Source organism: Pelecanus crispus, chromosome 4, assembly GCF_030463565.1.
Source record: "Pelecanus crispus isolate bPelCri1 chromosome 4, bPelCri1.pri, whole genome shotgun sequence".
Taxonomy (NCBI): domain Eukaryota; kingdom Metazoa; phylum Chordata; class Aves; order Pelecaniformes; family Pelecanidae; genus Pelecanus; species Pelecanus crispus.
This window is the reverse complement of record NC_134646.1, coordinates 33,993,358-34,013,466: the sequence shown is the minus strand read 5'-3', so window position 1 is coordinate 34,013,466 and position 20,109 is coordinate 33,993,358. Positions and strand designations below refer to the sequence as shown.

The following is a 20,109-nucleotide window of genomic DNA, read 5'->3' as shown; positions in this document are numbered from 1 at the left end:
TTTCCTGCTCTGCCCCCTTCTCACTGCTGCTGGCTTTTGGCAGAGGAAGAAGCACTCTCCTCTCTGTCATGAAGGTTGTGATGAAGATATGGCATGCACTGGAAAATAAGGCATGTCCAGTATATGATAAATACTGGAATCATCTTCTTGGCCCAAAGATAAGATGTTTCCATAAGAAAAGGTTTTGCTGCCTTTGGTGCTTATTACAGGAGCATGTGAATAAATTCCTTCCCTCCATGTCTCTCACTACTGATGCAGTTGCTATGTGGTGAATAGTAAGTCTCTGCCTAGGTTGCTTATCTTAAAATAATGAGATGAAGCGGATGCATATTAGGCAATGTATATTAGGTGTCCAGTGTATAGTCTTGCTTCCCACTGGAGTCTCTGCCTCATATGTCCAGGTGATCCTCTTCAGTTCCTTTTTCCTAATTCATCTGTAAAGAGCTATTAATTTAAAATAGCATTTCTTTCCTTATTTATTTGCCTACTCAGATGAAATGTATATCTCATTTTATCCTTGTACCATTTGAAATAGGACAGCCTCCCCTTTTTTCCAAGTTCAGACCAACAAAAGAAAGGTTTGGAACTATATGTTGAACTTCTGCTTTTTCAAAAAAAAACCCACACCCCACATAACCTAGCTTAGATTTATACAGGTGCCAACTCAGCTCAACTTGGCCAGCTTTGTCATTTTTTTTTGACATTTGATGCTTGTATAACAGATCATCTGCCATCTTTGTATCATTATACTGTATCCTCCTTTGAAGTGCAAATGAAAATTGTTTCCTCTCATACAATAGTTGCTTTATATAGTTTTCTTAAGTCAGATCCAAAATTCAAGAATGAGAGATGATATTGGAGAGTCATTGTATAAGAGGCTCGTCACTCGGTCAATGCCAAGTATTAAAAAAATGGCAGAGAAATATACAGCAAATGACTAAAGTTGAATTTGGGTTTGCATGGCATTGCTTTGTTGTTAACCTAAAATCTGAATTTATGATATAATCAGTGGAATTCACAGCATTTAAAATAATAGCTGTCATTAATCTATTGATGTACATACCTCCTTGGCAACGATACAAAAATCTCTTTAGTGTTTGGATTCTGTTGTTAGTTCCCAGGTGATGTATAAAAATATGAGGTACTAACCTAAAGGTTAAAATGAGAACAGTCTAATTAAAATGCACCAAAAACTGCTGAATACAGAAAAAATAAATACTTTTTTGAGGCAGAAAAGATAAATGTTTGAACAGCTAAAAGTCAAAATAGCTTTTAAAGTATTATTTAGCAATATAATGCGGCCATGAAGGTATCAGTATGTATGTTATTACAATGAGTCTAATAGTCTTGCTGTTACAGTTTGGGCATGGTGTATAATGAAAACAGGCAAACTTTTTTTAAATCCTCTGAGAAAGTATATAGTTTAAAATCACGATAAGAAGTTTCTTGAGCTCTCCTTTCCAATTATATTGAAAGTACGACAAAAAAAAATTACATGTATTTTGCCAAAACAACATTTTTTTTTTTTTTTTACCTTACAGCTAGTGAAATGATACGGACTAAATGAAAAGACGGCATCTTAAGTTGAGAGAAACCATTATCTATGGTACATTAAGGATTAATCAACCAGAAATGCAAGATATTACATGGGACACAGCTGATGCCATGTGTTATTTTTGTTTGCGGAAAAAATTGTGTGTTTCATAAAGAACACGAATAACAGATGAATTAAAAAACTATGACAACCTGTGAAGAATAAAATACTTTTACTGTAGTCAGCAGAGTAGAAATTAAAATTTTCATCTCATATGTTTTTCTTCCAAGCTTTAAAGGAAATAAAAAAATGCCAGTATGTCCAAAGAAGTTGCTTCAAAATAATTAATATAGAGAATGTTAACTGAAGCTCCAAAAATAAAGCCAAAATTGCTGGGATACTTGTCTTAACATTTAGAGAGCTGCTTTTTCAAAAAGCTTGGCTTCCTTTTCACAAGAAAGATTCTGTAATTTGAGTTCAAATCTATCTCCTGGTGTCTCCTAAGTTCTTGATTTTGGATATAGATCAGGAAGCTAGAGGCAAAAAAATGATTATGGCATTTAGTTACAGGTTTAACAGTGCTGCTGTGCTGTATCCTTCAAAAAATTAAAAGCTATAAATATACGAATGAGAATCAGAAATATTCAATAAACTGTGGCTGTATGCAAGGGTATGTTAGATGTAGATGGCTAACAGGAGCTCCTCAAGCACCTCCCTTACTGGGGGGAGGAATCCACAAATTTAAACCTCTAGAAAGTTTGGGGCATCAGTCTCTGTATTGAGACAGATTATGGACAAACTGTTCAGTGTGATGAAAAATAGGTTCTAGTTAAAAAGACTGAGCAATTTTGTGGATTATTTCTTCTGCTTTACAGAAAAATACAGACATAGAATTGCCTTGAAAGCTACCAGCTGACCCTATTTGAGTCATCAGAGAAAGCCTGTGTTTAACTAAAGTTCAAGTTCTTATGTGAAGGTTGGAGTCAGTTGCTGTTGCTTCTGAGCCCATGGTCTCGCTCTGTGTTCCCTGAGGGCCTAATCGTTCAGTGGTGTAAAACACCGTGTTGCCAAACTGCAGAAATCTATGCTATGTAAAGAACTGTTTTTCTGGTTTCCCTAACCTGCCTTAAGGTTAATATTTTAAGCTTAATATTTCACATATTGAAGTATTTACTAAGTTATTTTTCTCTTTAAAGTGTGTGCCCATGGAGCTGAGTGTTCAGCTGTAAGCCTTAATAGGTACCCTATGGAATAAAAAGTTGGTTTTAAATTAGGTCTTGCTATAAACAATTGCATATATACCTAGAAGGCTCTAATGCATTTTCTTTGCCCTTTTGGTAAATGATGTTTGCTAACTAGCACATTGTTTATAGGTTCTTGATATTTTGTTTCCAGGAAATGAACAGTTAAGGCCTGAATAATTGTCTGTACCTTCACAGCTCCTAAGTAATGCTACACTTAGAAATACATCGTGCTATGACTTCCTACTGATTTACACATTATCTGCCAGGGATGCTGTGAAACACTTTTAAGTAAAAGATCAAAGGTAAAAGGAGAGGGAGAGAAAACCTAGAATGAAACAACTAAGCCCAGTTACTTCTACAAAGATTCAGTGAGGTTTGGACACAGTACATTTTAAACTTTTGCAATTATTTTAAGGGTGGTATGTCAGTTGTTTTAATGAGCATGCATATGTTCTTTTTGAGGCTGTGGCAAAGCTCAACATTAGCCATGTAGCAATCACATGCCTCTTGGTCCTCTTAGTTTATTTTTTGTTTATAATCTGGTGGTAACATTTCTGTATTTTAACTTTTATGCATATTCTCTCTCTTCCTTATTTTCCAGGAGATAAATGATGTGGATGTGCAGGAGCTGGTGAGAAGGTCAATTGGAAGGTTAACAATTATTCGACAGACATTTCCAGTCCCCCAAAACATAAGTCAGCGCTGTTTCCGTGGCAACCACAGAATATCTTCATCACTGTGTGATCCGAAGGACCCTTTCTCCCAAAGCATGGAGGTAGTTCATATACCAGTCTATTCCCACCTGGGAACTGTCTTTCTAGAGAAGTTCAAGGGTTTTCCCCAGGGGCTTAGTGTAATTTAATGCTTATTTTTCATGTCTGCTCTGACATGTAGTTTAATGGCTCATGGCATGACAAGAAAATACTTGGGTGGGGGGTGAGTGTGACTGATGGACAAGAATACCTCACTTGCTGCACAGCAACCGAGAAAAAAAAAGTCTGAAAAAAGCCACCTGTTCTCCAGGCAGTGAGGTAGTTGTTTTGTTACCCTGCTAGATTTTATTTTTTGTCATCTCACCGAGAAGAATTTCCTCCCCATAACCAATTTCTCCTGAGTTGCCATGCTTTTCTAAGCCTCAAATGTGTTGTCATTCGGAAAGCCTTCCTGGGGAGAACCCGCATCATCTGTTTCAAGTGTCTTGGTGTATGCACCTAAATCTATGCCGATATTCCAAAGAGGCCTAATTTTCAGGGTCGTTAATTACAAATCACAATTAAACTATAAGAGCCTTCCTACCACATGAAATCAGCAACAGGATCATGGTCACTGCCCTCCTGCTTTTGCATAGTATTTTCAAGAACAAGTCCTCTGTCTCTCTTATATATCTGGTTAGGCTTCGTCATGACAAAGCTATGGCAAATCAGGAGTGTGAAATTGGCTTAAGATGTCAATTTTACTTTGGTTTCTTTGCATGGTCATTTATGAAGTTGTGGAAAGATGACTGGATTGGCAGTGGTGCTGGAGGAGCATATCTGACTTAGCAGCAAAGAGAGCAGTTGTGATGCTGAAAGAAAGGAGTGAGAGAAAACAATGGGAGAGAAATAGGGAGGTGTTGAAGAGTGTCCTTGCTTGAAATGAAAATATGTAAGGGGAAAAGGAGGGAAAGTGTGGCTCATCTTGCCCTGTTTCAAGTTAGGTCTAAGAGCCTCTGCCTCATTAATTATTCACAAAGCAGCCAGTAAGCAACTATTGATGACATGAAAAACTTCGGCCATAGCACACTGCACAGTGATCCTATTAGAGTTCTTAAAATAAGCAGGGCTGTGTAAGGTCAATAGATGCATAGGATCTCTCTAGAGGCTATTTAGGAACTGTGAAAAATCTTTAGATTGCGCTGTTCTGTTATGGCAGCGTGGTCTTAGGGGGAACTTTGGTAGTCTATGGGTAACACATAAAAACTGAGGGTGTGATTACATGCAGCTGCTAGAGATTGCAAAGAGCAGTTTTCATCAACAAAGTTGCTAACTACAGCAAGGCAGAAAACAAGAATTGTGTATCGATGGGAGGCTTCATGTTTCAATTTTTCTCTTCAACTTCACTTTTATTTTCACTTCAAGAGTGAACTGACTCAAGGAAAAAAAAGTTCTAGAAATCAAAGTTTATTCTCTGCAAATTGGCAAATTTCATTTAATGTGTTAGATTGGACCTTATACCTTAACCTGTCCTTGATATAGGTATAGCTTGGAGAGCTGTAATATTCCTATTGAAAGCTTTCATAGTATTTTGGTTCAAAGGAATGATGGAAGCTTGACTAGTTTAACTGTTCTGCACAGCTGAGTTGACTTTTCTCATGCTTTCCCCAAGATGGCTGCACTTTATTAGTAACTGAGACAATACTAAAAAATGAAAGGAAGAAACACTCTGACACAATTTCCCCCGTGTCTTTGTACGATGCACAGACCTTCAAGTAGCTGTGGGGTTTGTTCGCTGTTTCTTTGTTCTCCCCAACAATATTATAAATTAACTTCTATCCCAGTGGGGAGTTGGAACAATTTATAAATTGAAATTTCTAATGCTTTTTTTTTGTGCCATCGAAGTATGACTAATCAGAAATATTCTCTGGAAATTATGAGGGTGGATTTTTTGATTTATTTTTTCTGAATTACTCCCCCTAAAGTCTGTGTGAATAATTAATTTTTTTCAGCATCTTAATTAAAACACTGAAAAATATTTTGGTGAAGATCTCTCATTGTGTCTCTGGGATTGTCCTACTCGAAACAACAACTTCTATAAATTTGTATCATTTTGGAGGAAAGAAGTTAAAAACTGGATTTGCGGAAGTATTTAGTACCATAACCCTTCTGTCTGAAAACTATGTGCAATAGTCTAGGTATGAATAAAATAAACACCATTAATCCATATTAATTACTCCTACTTAATCTGATTGCTAAATACCTTTCTTCTACACTCTGGAACAAAAAATCACATCTGAATTTTGAATTGCATCAACAGGTTATACACTTAGATACTGCTTGGTGATGCAAGTGTCCAGCCATTAGTCTAAGAGACTTGGAATAAATAAAGGATCAGTAATGGATACCAGGCAATGCATTACATGTCCTAGTAAATTTATGTGGGAAATGAATAAAAGTGTAAAGTGACTTTAATTACAGCCCCACTCTGTTGATCGGGACAGTTAGTAATGAAGCATACTTCTGGTAGTGATAGTGAAGGGTGATTTGAGAAACAGAAATTAATCGTAGTGTCTTTATCATTGCATGATCAGTGATTGATTGCTGTAAATGTTAACTGAACTATTAGTGAAGGAATAACAATGCTTGATAATTGCTGAACTCTGTACTCCTGAGCCCTGTTAGCACTTGATGAAGGCCCAGCAATATTACTCTTAGATTAGCAAGTGCATCCTTCCTCATGAACTGTGACAACAGTCATCTTTTCCCATGATATTGGCTTATGGAAGCTACCTTGAAAGCAATGTCATTTTGTTGGGAAATGATGACTTGGCATCTGTAGCCCTTCATGTACCAATTTAATCTCATTAGGGACCTTATTGTCTCTGCTCTCTAGGGGTTTTGCGCTTTTTTTTTCCTTTGGCAATGGCTTATGTGTAAAATAAACTTGCCTCAGCATAGAAATAATTCCTTCTCTCCCCTTGAAGCAAATGTCCCTGTGGTGCTGACTTCTCTGGGGAAGTACGGTTTTAGCTGGAATGCTTTGAATTCTTTGTAGGTTTACAATATACAGACAAATCATCCCAGTTATTTTAAAAATGCTTGATTAATCTGAACCCAGGTCCTCAATCCATGCTTTTAATCCTGTTACGCACAGTGATGCCTGGCCTGTGCATCTGCGGAAAGTACATTAGTTCATGGGTGAATACTGAAATGGAAATATTCACAGCCACTGCAATCATGGGAGAAGCTTGAGTAAGAATAAAGGAGCATCTCCCAGAAAAGGGAGTGAAGGATAATTGTCATTTAAAGAAAAAGGGAAATAAGGATCAGAAGTTCTGTGCGTTTGTGGTACTAACAAAGTAGAGCTGTAAAGGCAATAGAGGATCCTGGGCGTTTATCAGGAGGGAAAGCAGCAGACCATTACATCTCCTTCAGTAAAATGTGGAAGGCAAAATGCCCCAGGAAATTCTGGCAAGGTAAGGAGAAAGATGACCTCTTTCCTGGATGCTAGGTAGGGAAGGAGTCTGTCACAAAACCTTCCTGTGAGAACTGTACAGAGCAGATTGTGGATGACACAGGCAAAGCCAGCATAAAGATGGAATTTACATAAGAAAATAAAAACATAAAAAATAGGTTACATGGAAAGGAGTAATTAAGCAGGAAGAGAGGCTTTTTTTTTCTGGTTTTTTTTTTTTCCTTTTTCTTTTTTTTTTTCCTTTTTTTAAGGTGATGTGTGGATTTGCCAGTCAGTGTCTCATATCTTTAGCATTATTATGCTTCCTTGGCATAAACACCCTCCCAATAGCTGCAGGACTTTCCCAGTCTTTGGATATTTTTAAGGGGTAGAATAGGGGCATTCTCCACAAAGTTGGCATACTTTCCTATTGTAAGTGTCCTTCTTTTAAGGTTTTGAGCAGATCATCTGTATTGAGAAACCCTTACACAGAGCAGTCAACATATTCCACAAATCTGGGAAATGTCTTTTGGCTTGTCTGTGACTAGTGGATTTAAAAAAAAAAAAAAACAACCAGCAACATTGCCTCAGTTAGCAAATTGCTGCTGGCTAGTTTGATTTCAGGCACTAGGAATGCTTTACATCCCCCTTCACAGTGCAGCTGAGGAAGCTGACTTTCCCTCAATAACTTCAGGCCCCATGGCTTCAAATGACCAATAGGTTATCTAAAAATAATATTCCCAAAGGTCCTTCTCATTTCTGAACATCATTTCTCTTCCTGAGAACCTCTGTTCAGGAGAGCTGAGGTTTCTCTTTATGATACTGTTAGTATCATAAATGTTCCTGCCATTTGAGGACAGAAATGACTGAAATAAAGCTATATTGTAAATTACGTGTTTCAGAAGTGTTCATGATTTCTGAGCTTCTATTCTATTACGTTGAATTGTATCTTTCACATCTGACTTTGTACTGTGTGCATTTAAAAGTACCTATATAGAAATAGTGCATGGGTAAGTGGAACTGGCACACAAGTAATTTATTTTCCTGAGTTCAGCTGTTCTCTCTTTGATGCCATACTGGAACTTCCTCGCACTGTATGTGTATAACTACGCTCACAGTGAAACATATATGAATTTACTCAGTAAGAGTTTCATCCTGCAAGGAATTAACAGCCATTGCCATATACTCTGACAGGAAACACTATAAATTGCAGAATCGACATGCACACTAAGAAAGATTTCATTGGGTCATATTTAATTCCAGAAATTGCCTCAATCACAATTGACTGCAAAAATCAGGAACAAAAACCATGCTGAAATGATTTAAGTTTTCAGAGTTTCTGTTTTTCAAAAGAACAAAACAATCTTGAAGAGAATTTGATGGTGTCCAAATACCTGGTGACTGAAGAATTGAAAGTTGCAGGCAGCTGGTTAAAAGTAAAAGAAAGTCTGTTTACGTTCACAAGTAGGGTTTAAATCCTGCAAGTGGAGCTGTGCCAGTGATTGGGCTGCCTGTACTTCACATGTAGTAATGCTTTGTAGTGTAGTAGTGTAGTTTGGTGCTTCAAATCACTTGTTGTGTGACAGCCCCTAGCTGTAGTTTCTACCAGAGCCAAAGAGATGACTTTTTACTCTTACAATTTCTTCTTAATACCAAATAAGTTGTTTAATTACCAGAGGATTATGGGTGAGGCAAAACAATTGATAAATTCTGGCTGCTGGCAGAAGACCACAAATAATAATGCTAATACTCCCTTTTGAATGTCTTTGCAGATTTCAAACCTGTATATATATGACACGGTCCTCCTGTTGGCAAATGCCTTTCATAAGAAGCTGGAGGACAGGAAGTGGCACAGCATGGCCAGCCTCACCTGCATCAGGAAGAACTCTAAACCCTGGCAAGGAGGACGATCCATGTTGGAAACCATTAAGAAGGTACCTTTTCCCTGTATTTCCTCGTCTTTGATTTCTAAAATACTTACATTAGGCAGTATTTCCTTCTGAGTTGCGTATTATTCTTGCAGTGCCTTTTCAAAGCAATAGTTTTGATATACTTACAGTTTCTGAATGAAAATAGTCTTTAACTGGTTTTGTTTCTTTTCCATGTCATAATGAGCATATTTGAAATGCAGTCAATGAGTTTGTTTACCAAAACTACCAAACTACTAGAATTTTCAAGTACGAATAACATCCTATTGAAAAAGTGTCACAGGTTAGGAGGTAAAGCAGATAAATTCACTATTTTATTTGTAAAAAAAAAAAAAAAAAGGTTGCAGAACTAAATTTGGGTAATGTTCTGTGGAATTTGCTGTTGTACTGCTATTGACATTAATATAGTGAAATAATAGAAATGAGAATGAGGAAAACCCTAACTCATCTAGTCTATATCCTGCCATTGCAGAACTGTTCCCTGTAACAGTCTCTACAGTGCTTTATCCAATGTTAAGCTGTCACTACTTCCCTGTGATTATTATTTCATACCTTAATTATGCTCATGCCCAAGATGCTTTTCCTGCTCTTCAGTCTTTTAAGACATTTTTTCTTAGTTATTCCCTTTCTTCATGATGTTTAGAGCCTCCGTGTACTTAGAGATGATTATTACAGCCTTCCAGGTCAGTATTTAGTCAAAATATGCATAGGTTGGTAGTTTACCCTTCCCCGTAAGTTTTTCGGTTCAGTCTCCTGAAGTTATTGATGTCTTCCATAAAAATGCCTTCTCATTTGTCTGTATATACTTCCTGGTAATGTATACTTATTTAATTTAAAGTGCTGTCAGTGCCTACATTGTAAATACAAAAAAAACCCCAGGACAGTTAAAAAAAAAAAAAAAAAAACCAAAAAAACCCCACCTTTATTTATGGCTTTCATTAAAAGGACATAAAAATAATTTAAAATATAATGTTGTTTCAAGAAGTTGCTGTTCTGCATTAGGTCTTTAAGTACACCAGAAATTATGATGATGCTGGCAAAATGTAAGGCTCCTTTGAACACTGCTTATTTTTTCCCCAGTCCTGGGTCAATCTGCATTAGCTCCGAAATAACAGTTCAAGGCTTTCTTTGGTGGCTGTCCCCAGTTTCCATTCTAATAGTTTGCAGTCGTGAGACTGCAAGGATAATCCAGGACACATTTCTTATTGCAGGGGCAGGATATGTCTTTAAGGGACTCTAAACTGTATTGCTTTTAACCTATCAGAGCAATTTCAAATTCACATTTGGCAGTCCTGTGTATTTTAACCTATGTTTCAGGCAAGGCTGGTTCTGGAACTTTTCTTATCAACTTCCATTTTGTAAATATTATGGCACACTTTTTCATTAATAAACTAAAAGCCATTTCTACTTACTCAAATCCAAATAGGACGCCTGAGCCGGAAGCATCAAAATACCCACTTCCACTTTAGAATTAGAATTTACTATCTGAGCTGGAGTTTCAGGCAAAGTGTGGTAGCTCTACTAGCATCTCTAAATTTAGAAGTACTCCACCATGGAAAGGGCTGCTGACTCTTTTGCGTTATGATTATTTGCTTGCTTGTGTTGTTTGTGGGTGTGAGACTGATCCTGTTCTCCTATATAAACATCCTTTATGCTGTTTCTTACCACCGTCTCATCTCTTTGCATCTCAGAGTTTATTCCATTCTTTGCCACATCGTCCTAGCTATCCCGTTTATCTTCTTCCAATTCTCAACTCTTAAAATGATGTGATTAATAAAACAAACTCCTTCTGTGACCCTTCACAGAAGAGCTGCACCATGTTGAAGGTCAATTCATATAGCTCTTAACCATGAAATAAGAAGAGAAATGGCCAGGAGAAATATGAAAGCACTCAAGAAGGCAGGAGCAAGTGGAAATGCTGGGGTTGTGGTTAGCTTGCTAGAAAATTAATCAAATGCCAAGGAAATTCCTGATGTGTACAGCTAACCAGGCTTGCACCCTGTTGCTTTTGGGTTTCTCTGCTATTTGAATGAGATGGCTTTCATAAGAAGCCATTTTATTGGTGTAAACTGAATAATCCAAATACTCCTTGTACTGCATTTTGCTGACAGAGATTAATTTCTAGAAGTAACATGCTAAAATTGAGAGTAAAAATTTAATCCAAAATGAAATACAGAAATTTCCTGAATTTTCCTAGGCAGAGGAAAGCTAAAGATTGCAGCTGAGATCTGGAATTGCACAAGAAAGAGGTATTCTGCTTTAGTTTTGTGGTCTACCTTCTCTTTTGCTTCACTTTTTGCTTTCAAAGAAAACAGGAAAAAGCTACCATGTGGTATTTAAATAGTTTCCGAATAAAAGGTTCTGCATTTTCATTTTGAAATCACCACTGTTTCAAAGATGTAGTATATAATGGAATATCATAAGAAGATATTGTTATAGTTCAGGGTGAAGGAACATTCTGAGATTTCTTAAATGCTCCTGGAAAAAGAACTTCCATCCTCTGCAGAACTTTAACTCTACATTCACAACAACATGTATCACAGAGCTGGAATCACCATCTTCTCCCAGACTGCCGCTCACCTCAATGTAGTTTCGGTGGGTGTCGCATGGTAGCCAAGTTGGGGTGGGGGGTAAAGAGGTAAGGAAGAGAAGCTTAATTCCAGCCTGCCTGCCTTAGAAAAGGACTAGCAACTGAAGTAGCTGTTCTCCTGGCAGCAGCAAAGCGGAGGTGATGTTGCCACCTACTGCTGTGTACAACTGAGCTCTTGTTGCTAAAAAAGCAGGAAAAACTAGTTCTAGAGGAAGATTTTCTAGAAGAAAATCTATCTTCTAGAATCAGAGATCCAGAAACAGGAATATCTGGCAATGTTTTAGCTGCTGAAGGAATCTCTCTGATTTCTGGAGGGGAAAACAAGAAAACAGATGGGAAATCTCTGTAAGCTACACATTGAAGAAAATTAGAGAAAGGGACACTGACATTCTACCTTCAGCGGCACTTGTTAAAAATAGGAGAACCCTGGTGGTAAATAAACTAATTTCTTTATGACTAATGAGCTAATAGGGAAGAGTAGGGAATGAGGGCGAATTACAGTTTCAAACATTTCTTGAAATGGCAAAATAGCTGTCTGAATCATTCCCTATTGTCATTTGTTGCTTTTCACTGTTGAACATTTTATTCCTGCGTCTCTAGTTCTACAAACAATTCCAAAAGCTGTTTTTTTCTGTGTGAATTCAGCTGATTGGACAAAGCCTAAAAAATAATTTTAAACCCACTACAATTATTAAAATCTAATATCTGTTTCTACCCATTCTGGAACTGAATAAATAGTTAAATTCATCAGGAAATACAATCCTTCTAATGAATTTGGCCAGCTCTAGCAATTAGTTCTAAATTCACTTCTGTAATAGCAACTATCCCCAAACACATGCTCACTTGTTTATTCCTCAGTAAAGCTATTTCACAGTGAGAGAAAGAAGTATTACTAGAAAATAATTCTATTGTGGGAAAAATTAATCTTCCTGAATAGCCTGAGAATAAATGTGAGTAGGATTATATGGAGGAACAACTCAGAAAAATGACATCAAGTTAATGCATATATCTTCTCTCACATTTACCTGATCTCTTCCCAGTCACATTTGTTTAGCTCACTGACAAACAGCAAATTTTTAGTGGTAGCAGGACCGTAGAGCCTATTCCTTTGTGGAAAATGAGCTGTACCTAGTGTTGTTTCATGAATCATGCGTGGAATTGTCAACTAGTTCTTGTCTCAGAAATGTCAGTGATGTTCAGTGGTCATGTGCAAAAAAGATGCCAAATTGTTTTTCAGGCAATAGATTAAGCTCTCTTTGCTAGCAGCTAAAAATGGTATGTTGAGTTGAAAACTCAACAATGTTTTCAATATCAGATTTTTTTCAAGAATAAAATGTGAAACTCATATTTAATCCTTACAGCATTTTTTTCTGCCTGTAACCACAGTTTTTTCCTTAATTGCAAAATAGCTAGTGTCTGAGCACAACCATATTTTGAAAAGAAGAGGAAGTTTGAACAGGAACCATGAGAGCAAGTACCATATTTTATAAATGATGATTGGCAAGCTGATGCTCCCAGGTGAGGTCCTGACTGCTGGGTAAATAGTGCTTTCTTCAGGGACTTACAGTATAGTAGAGCCTAAGAATATATAAACTGTAGTTTATCTTGCCAGTCTAGACAGGACTCAGGTAGGCTTTAACTGTATTGCCAAGCTTTATAACAGCTTTGCAAAGCCCACAGCAGTGATCAGAAATGTAAGTAAAACATTTTTGTCCTAACAACTGACATTTCACTCTTCAGTTTTAAATGTGTAAGGAAATTGCATGGTTGTGGCTCAACCTTAGAGGAATTTGAGAGAGTGGATAATAAATCTGTCTTCATTTTTCCCCAAATAACATTGTTTCTGTCAGTTAAATGGAATGAAAAATTTCTTTTACTCTTACCCATTATCGTAATTAACACTAAAATAACTTGGAAAAATCTCATCAGGAAGTTACTGGATCAGTTGCTGTCATACAGATGGCCATTTTCTCTGTGATCTCCTTCCACTATGCATTAGCGGAGGGATAAAACACATGCCATAAATCAAGTAAGCGTCTTAGCAGGATCCACGCTGTGAAAGACTATGCAGAAAAATTGGAGCAGTGTCCTGAAACTCTTCCTAGGCAATATGCTGTCCCACTCTATCAGCCCTAAGCAATAAAACAGGCTCGTGCAAGCCTTGTAAAAAGGCTGTGCGGAAAATGCGGACTAGTAGAGAGCAATAAAAGGATTACCTGGCCTGCAGGTCCAGCAAGGTAGGTCCCAGGTAAGGAGGAAGCATCAGGACCTCCAAGAAGTTTCCTATCGGATTTAGTATTGTTCTTGGTATTATATGGGCGGTTCTTCACTGTTTTGTCTTTCTGCCTCTGCCCTTTCCAAGCCAGGAGCGTTCCCATCTAATCTGAGCTCTTATTACACTCTTTGCAGATGTACACAGTCTAGGAAAGAAAGCTCTAATCAAAGACACTCTTACACGAGACTTTGTCAAAGCATAATAAAATTGCCAAAATAGATGAATGAGAAAAATTGTTGTTATGGTTACCACTGGATTTCAGACAAATAAAAATAACTAACAGACTTACTGTTTGTATCTTGCCCCAACAGTGGCAGCCATTTAAAAATCAAGGTAAATAAACTTACACGATGGTTTTGGATAAAGATTAATTTCCAAAATATGGTAGTCAAGCCTCTTAACCTGTACTGTATGTTAGGGGCCATGTATTTCCATGGAGTCCTCTATTTTCTTAAAAAGTGTATTTCACTACTTCAGATGTAACTGAGGTGAAATACTTCTTCAAATGATCTTTTTTTTTAATCATATTTGCTCAATAAGGATAAATGTTATAAAAAAATTTTTAAAAAGACTAAAATTTTAAATTGCTGTCTCAAGTTTCAAAAAATAATTTATATTTTAGACATGATTCTATCTTCATGCCCCATAAATTCTTGGGAGCACTCTTAATTTGGAAAATAAAGTCCTTTTACTTTTCTGCACTGAAAGTTCCCAGTTTAAAACTACTTTGTCACAAAATAAGAAAAAATGGAAACACTTTCTGCTGTACAAAGCATCTGTGTTAACAGATTTTAATTATTTTTGTTGAATATTTCCTTTCTCTTATGTTTTTGTTCCAGAGTTTTCCCTTTCTTTTTCCAGACCTTGCTTGTGGCTCACTTGAAATTATGGTGCAGCTCAGGTGGTCTGTAACAGTTTAATTAATTTCATACTTTACCTGCCTCAGACCCCCAGCTTTAATTCACATTGTGGGGGAAAAAAATTTAGGAAGTAATATAGGAAATATGAAGTATAATATAATAAAAGCAGTATATGGTAAGGGGTAAGAGTGGTGCAGGACTAGGAAGAGGTGTATACTGTCAGGGAGGGCAAGTCAGCCAGATGGAGGCTTTCAGGGGTCAGGTGGGGATCCCAAGCCTTGCAGATCTGTGCTGCTTTGCAGGCATTTCTGCGTCACATGTACCGTGAAATTCTGACTTAATCAACAAGCCAGATGAGACCATATGAGAAAAAAAGGTATGTGGAACAGGTTTTTATTTCTGGTTCATGAATAGGACGCAGTCAAATTTAAGTTAGCAGAAAACGTTTATATTTGTGAAACTCAGTTATTTACCTATGGATATGTTCAAATGATTTTGCAGGTAAACACAAGCTCACTCTGTCTTTACTCTGAACCAGCCATAGATGTGCTAACCCCAATCTAAAAGCCATGAAGGTGTGATTATTACAGGATTGTGCTCAAGCTAACAAGTAACCTCAGTGTCATGCTAACCATAGCGACATGCATCAAAATTGCCTGGCTGGCTCTCACTGAGGGCAAAATGACCTGGAATCTTCCTGCAAAAGACTGCAGATGTCCCCTTAATCAGGATGTTGTTTTTTCCTTTTTTTTTATTTTTATTCTAGTATCTCATCCAAAAAGCAAATATTACAGAAAAGATTTAAAAAGATTAAATATATACATACACACAAAGTATTATCTTGCTTTTAACTGAAAATGGCACTTCATGAAATATTTATGTATTATTCCCTGACAATACTAGTCTCTAGTAGTCTCTAGTAAGTTTTAAAGTTATTATCTCGATGATCAACTTCCTTATTTCTATTATAATCATATTAATGTTTTATAAAAGGATGACCAAATTTTGTTAGTTCATACTAATCTGCAATGCAGATGCAAATTTTGTACTCCTTCCTGGATTTTCTCCAAACTGAAGATGTGAGAATAGGGCTTTTAATATAATGATTCAGCAAGACTCATGTGCTTAGCTAGGTAGTTTATATTGCAAGAGCTTATTTTCCAGTTTTTTCAGTTCAAATAATAAAGCTCTTAACTGAAAGAGCAATTACAACTGCAAAACTCTTGACTTATGTTTTGAAGAAAAGCTATGCATTTCATATGGTTTTACACCAGAGGCAGATTTTTTTCTTGTGCATACTTAAAACACTGTTTAAGTTCTTTTGAGGAAGTGGGTTAAACATCTAATTTTCCCTGAATCTGAAAACTGAAGAAATTTTTTAAGGCTGAAGGTTTTCATTGTAGGTATTTCACGTGGCTCTGTTCATTTTACAGTTCAGGTCATCACCATTCTTATACAAAGATGAAATGTGTGTCGTGTTGAATTAACCCTGGCATATATTCTGAGTATTGCTGTTGCATGTATAACCCTTTCAACTCTGATTCTTTATAGTAAAAATTCACTGTTTCCTCTTTAGTATTTTAACCCCTTCTGACTAAAATGTGAAAAAGTAAAAGCAAGCTTGAAAATATGTTGCATTATTGCTCACCTCACACATTCTCAGTAGTAGATACGAGTTGTGGAGGAAAACAGAAAAATCACTACATTCAGCTAGACAAGCCTCTCTTCATTTGTGCAGATCACTTATGTTGGCCTCAAAAAACACCTAACTTGATCCAAAACTCAGCCTGATCTTATGTGGAAACATTTGGAGGAAAAAGCAAAAGAAAACAAACAAAACTATTTTTTTGTGCAATTTCTTTTATATATTTGTCTTTAGTTTTGCTTCCACTAAAATTAGTCGCAAAACTTTTTTTTTTTTTTTTTTTTTTACTGGGGCCAGAATGTCTATACGTATACACGGATGGGTCAAAGAACAAAAATTGGAATGCAAATACACTAAGAGTAAGACTGTTGTTTGTGTTGCATCTGCATAGCATTGCTGAGTTTGATTCTTCTGTGACGAGCTTAAATGATGCAGGAACAATTTAGGCTTCAGAATTTTTAGGGAAATGTGGTCTTTGGAAAACTGTCCTAATTCTGATAAATGTGTATGTATCTGCAGTTAGTACACAAATCCCTTGGAGAAACAAAAGGTTATTATAATTGGCTACTTCTGTGTTTTCACTCCATTCTCCTTTTTTCCCAATAGGGTGGAGTGAATGGCTTGACTGGAGAACTGGAATTTGCAGAAAATGGGGGGAATCCCAATGTGCATTTTGAAATTTTGGGGACAAATTATGGAGAAGATCTTGGCAGAGGCATCCGCAAGGTGAGGCTACATATATTCAAACAAGAGACTATTTTTACTGATTTTTTTAAAACCTTTCTTGTGTTCCATGTTAATAGAAAAGTGTTTGATGGCAGATAACATGTTGTTGTGTATCGTTAAGAGGAGTAAGAAGTGGGAGAAAGGTCTTGAACTTCTAGATACCCATCTATTTTATTATTGCAAAGAGGCCTTCCAGTGGGTCACATTGATCAAGGTGGTGTTTGTAATACAGAATGTGTTAAGCTGCTGGGTGACTGTCCCAAAAGACCAGTGAAAGCTGTTGTTTTGTAATCGTTGCAATCCATTTCCAAGATAGCAAATTTTACACTGAATTATGTTTAAAGTACCCAGATTGACACTTGATACTTATGGTCAAAGTGGGATGCTGCAACCACTAGATGATTAAAATTCGTAGGTACAGAAGGAGAAAATCTGCTGTAACATAGGCAAAATTTCTGTAACCTCTTGTCTTCATGAAATAAGTACACAATGTTGTTAGTAGAAATTAACTTTTACAGAATAAGTATAATGTTACGTATTCAGCTGCCAGACACAGTCTAAATACTTGGACTTAGATTGTTTGAGAGAATGGCATACATCTCGAGCAAAATTACTTTTTCTTGGTATTTCAGTTTTGCTAGTCTGTAAAAATAAATTTAACTCCTGTGTAAGGAATGGTGGAAGCAGGTCTCTACTTACAATGCATACCCTTAACTTTGGACAACTGTACATCTGGGATGGCAAAAGTAGCAAAAATCATATGGTACCTCTCAGGAAAATAAAAGACTAATAGGGTTTTCCAGGAGCAACTCTCCTTCAAAGACAGACCTCCTGAAAGATAATACCTAGATCCCTTCATTTAGTGCATCAGATTACACTGGTTTTTATATGTGAGGAACCTGAAGTGATTGAAAGCAAATGACAGAGAAAGTTATCTTAATACATGTAAACTGGTTCCATGTGTCAGTGTCATTATATGATGAAGTACATCATTTGTCTGCATATCTCCTGCAGTAACAGATAAGTGCTCTGAAAGAAGGGAGAGATAAATAAGAAGTTAAAAGTGACTCTAAACTCCTGAAATTTCTCCTCTGCTTTCCATGGAATTGTTATTCCATTCCTGCTATTTCATCTGTTGTCAATACCTTAATGTACACACATGCCTATAGCTATGTCACCTTGAGAGAGATCCTGACAGATGCTTTGGAAACTAAACAGAACTGGATTTTGTTGATATTTGGAGGTGCGCTTTGCAAAGTCTTTAGGCAACCAGAATGTTGAGTAAGTCCTTACTCCCTCACCTATAAATTCAGTCTGTTTCAATATATTTTGACTTGATTTATTTTCCATGCTATGCATCAGGAGCTATTTATTCTTTAGAGCAACCAGGTAGTCCTTCTTAAGACAAATCTGTATCTCTTCATTTAGTCTGATTGGTTGACTTTGGCTGTTTTTTGACTTCAGGCCTGTCTGGGTGAATGCCTGAGTGAAGCATTAAATTGTGCTCTTCCATTTCACAAAAAAATAGAAAAGAGAGAGAAAGACCCACAGAAAGGTCTTGGAAATATAGAAGCGCAAAAAGACTCCCTAGCCTAACTCTTTTCTGATGGTATAATTTAGATTTATAGTGCAAATTTAAACTATGTTACAATTTACTTTTAAAGAAGAAATTAACGACCATGGGCTAACATAAGTTGTGCAAAACAATGAGATAGTGCAAACAGGCTTTTTGAACCTTCCTTGTTTGCCCTTTATCATAGTTAAAAGACAAAGAGACATTCACTGTCTTTGAAAGGAAATAGATTTGAAATTGGTCAAAGAGAATAGAGTTTTGCACAAAATGTAATTAAACCATGGAACTCAGTGTCACAAGACCCTGTTCAGGAGAAAAGCAAAGTTAAAAATTAAGATACTGAAAGTAGGCAATTTTTTTTATGTTTGTCAATTAAAATTAAATCTAGAGAGTATAAGAAAATTTTCCTATAGAAGGTTGCACTACAAATGTCTATCCTTAGAGTTTTGTGATGCACAGCAGCTGGTTAAAAAGAAGAAAGTGTCCAGAGCAGAACAGATTTAATCTGTTCCAATTTTTTTTCTAAACAGCATTCAGTGATCCAGAGAAAGCTTTAGAAAGAGTCTTGGTGTAGAGAAAGGAATTTTCTTTAGAAATATTGTGGGTTTTTACACTAAATTGAATAGTGAAAGGATTTAAAATAAATATGGTATTTGTAAGCAATGTTACAAAGTTAAAAAAACAAGCTGGGGATCCTAAAACATTTACATCAGAGACAGAGAAAATAAAATTTTAAGGGGAAAATGCCATATGTTGGTTTTACTCTTTTGACAAAAGCTTAGATATTTTATCTTTGATTAGGTTTTACTTTACAGTGTATGAGCCACTAGCATTGGAAGCAAATCACAATAATTACAGGAGTCAGATATACTTTTGTTAGCTATACTAATTAAAGTGCACTTCAGATTTTCATGTATTTGGTGGTCTGACTACAGACTACCTAACCATTTTTATTTCTCAACTCTAGTGGAAGCAGCTGCAAATAGCAGACTGACTGAAATTTCCAAACAAATGCATCTTCCCTAATTAACATGTTTCCAAGTACTTTTATAGGGGATAATGAAGAGTGAAATAATGACAAAAACCCCACTGAAGTAATTGGGACGAGAAGTTCACACCAAGTCAAGTGTGTAAAAAAAACTTTGTTTTTTTCCTGAGGAACTATCAATTGATTTTAATTAAAGCAAGAAAAATTTTAAAAAGCACTCAAATTTCTCAAGATTCCAAATTCTGCTTGAAGGCGGTTCTGTTTGGGTTCTGGAGTAATTTGGTTACTTCTGAAAAGTTTACTTATATTCACAGGTTAATATTCCTAGGACTCAAAAAAGCAAAGAGTTGAGGAAAGACCAAGAATTCATGTTTATGTTTGGTTTTATTGGCCAAATTCAGCCATGTATCTAGCAGAAGCTGTCTGCAAGTCCCCTCCTTCAACTTTCATGGGCTACTGTCATACCTGGAAAGCAGTGGGAGCATTCATGCAAAAGTTCATTGTGCTGGGGTCCTTCATCTAGTGACAAGTTAGCAAATTCAGGAGTGAGATTTGCCTGAGATAAATTTTGCGCCGTTGTGTCTGTAAATGCCATCC

At 36.5% G+C, this 20,109-nt stretch overlaps 1 protein-coding gene across 2 annotated transcripts in view; it reads left to right on the top strand.

Moving 5' to 3' along the window:
• GRID2 (glutamate ionotropic receptor delta type subunit 2) overlaps positions 1-20,109 on the top strand; it is a 748,101-nt gene that overhangs the window by 519,624 nt on the left and 208,368 nt on the right. For both annotated transcript variants that reach the window (XM_075708772.1, XM_075708771.1), the window contains 3 exons: positions 3,380-3,553; positions 8,700-8,861; positions 16,832-16,951. In XM_075708772.1, coding sequence (XP_075564887.1) covers positions 3,380-3,553; positions 8,700-8,861; positions 16,832-16,951 — 456 coding nt within the window. The remainder of the gene's footprint in view (positions 1-3,379; positions 3,554-8,699; positions 8,862-16,831; positions 16,952-20,109) is intronic.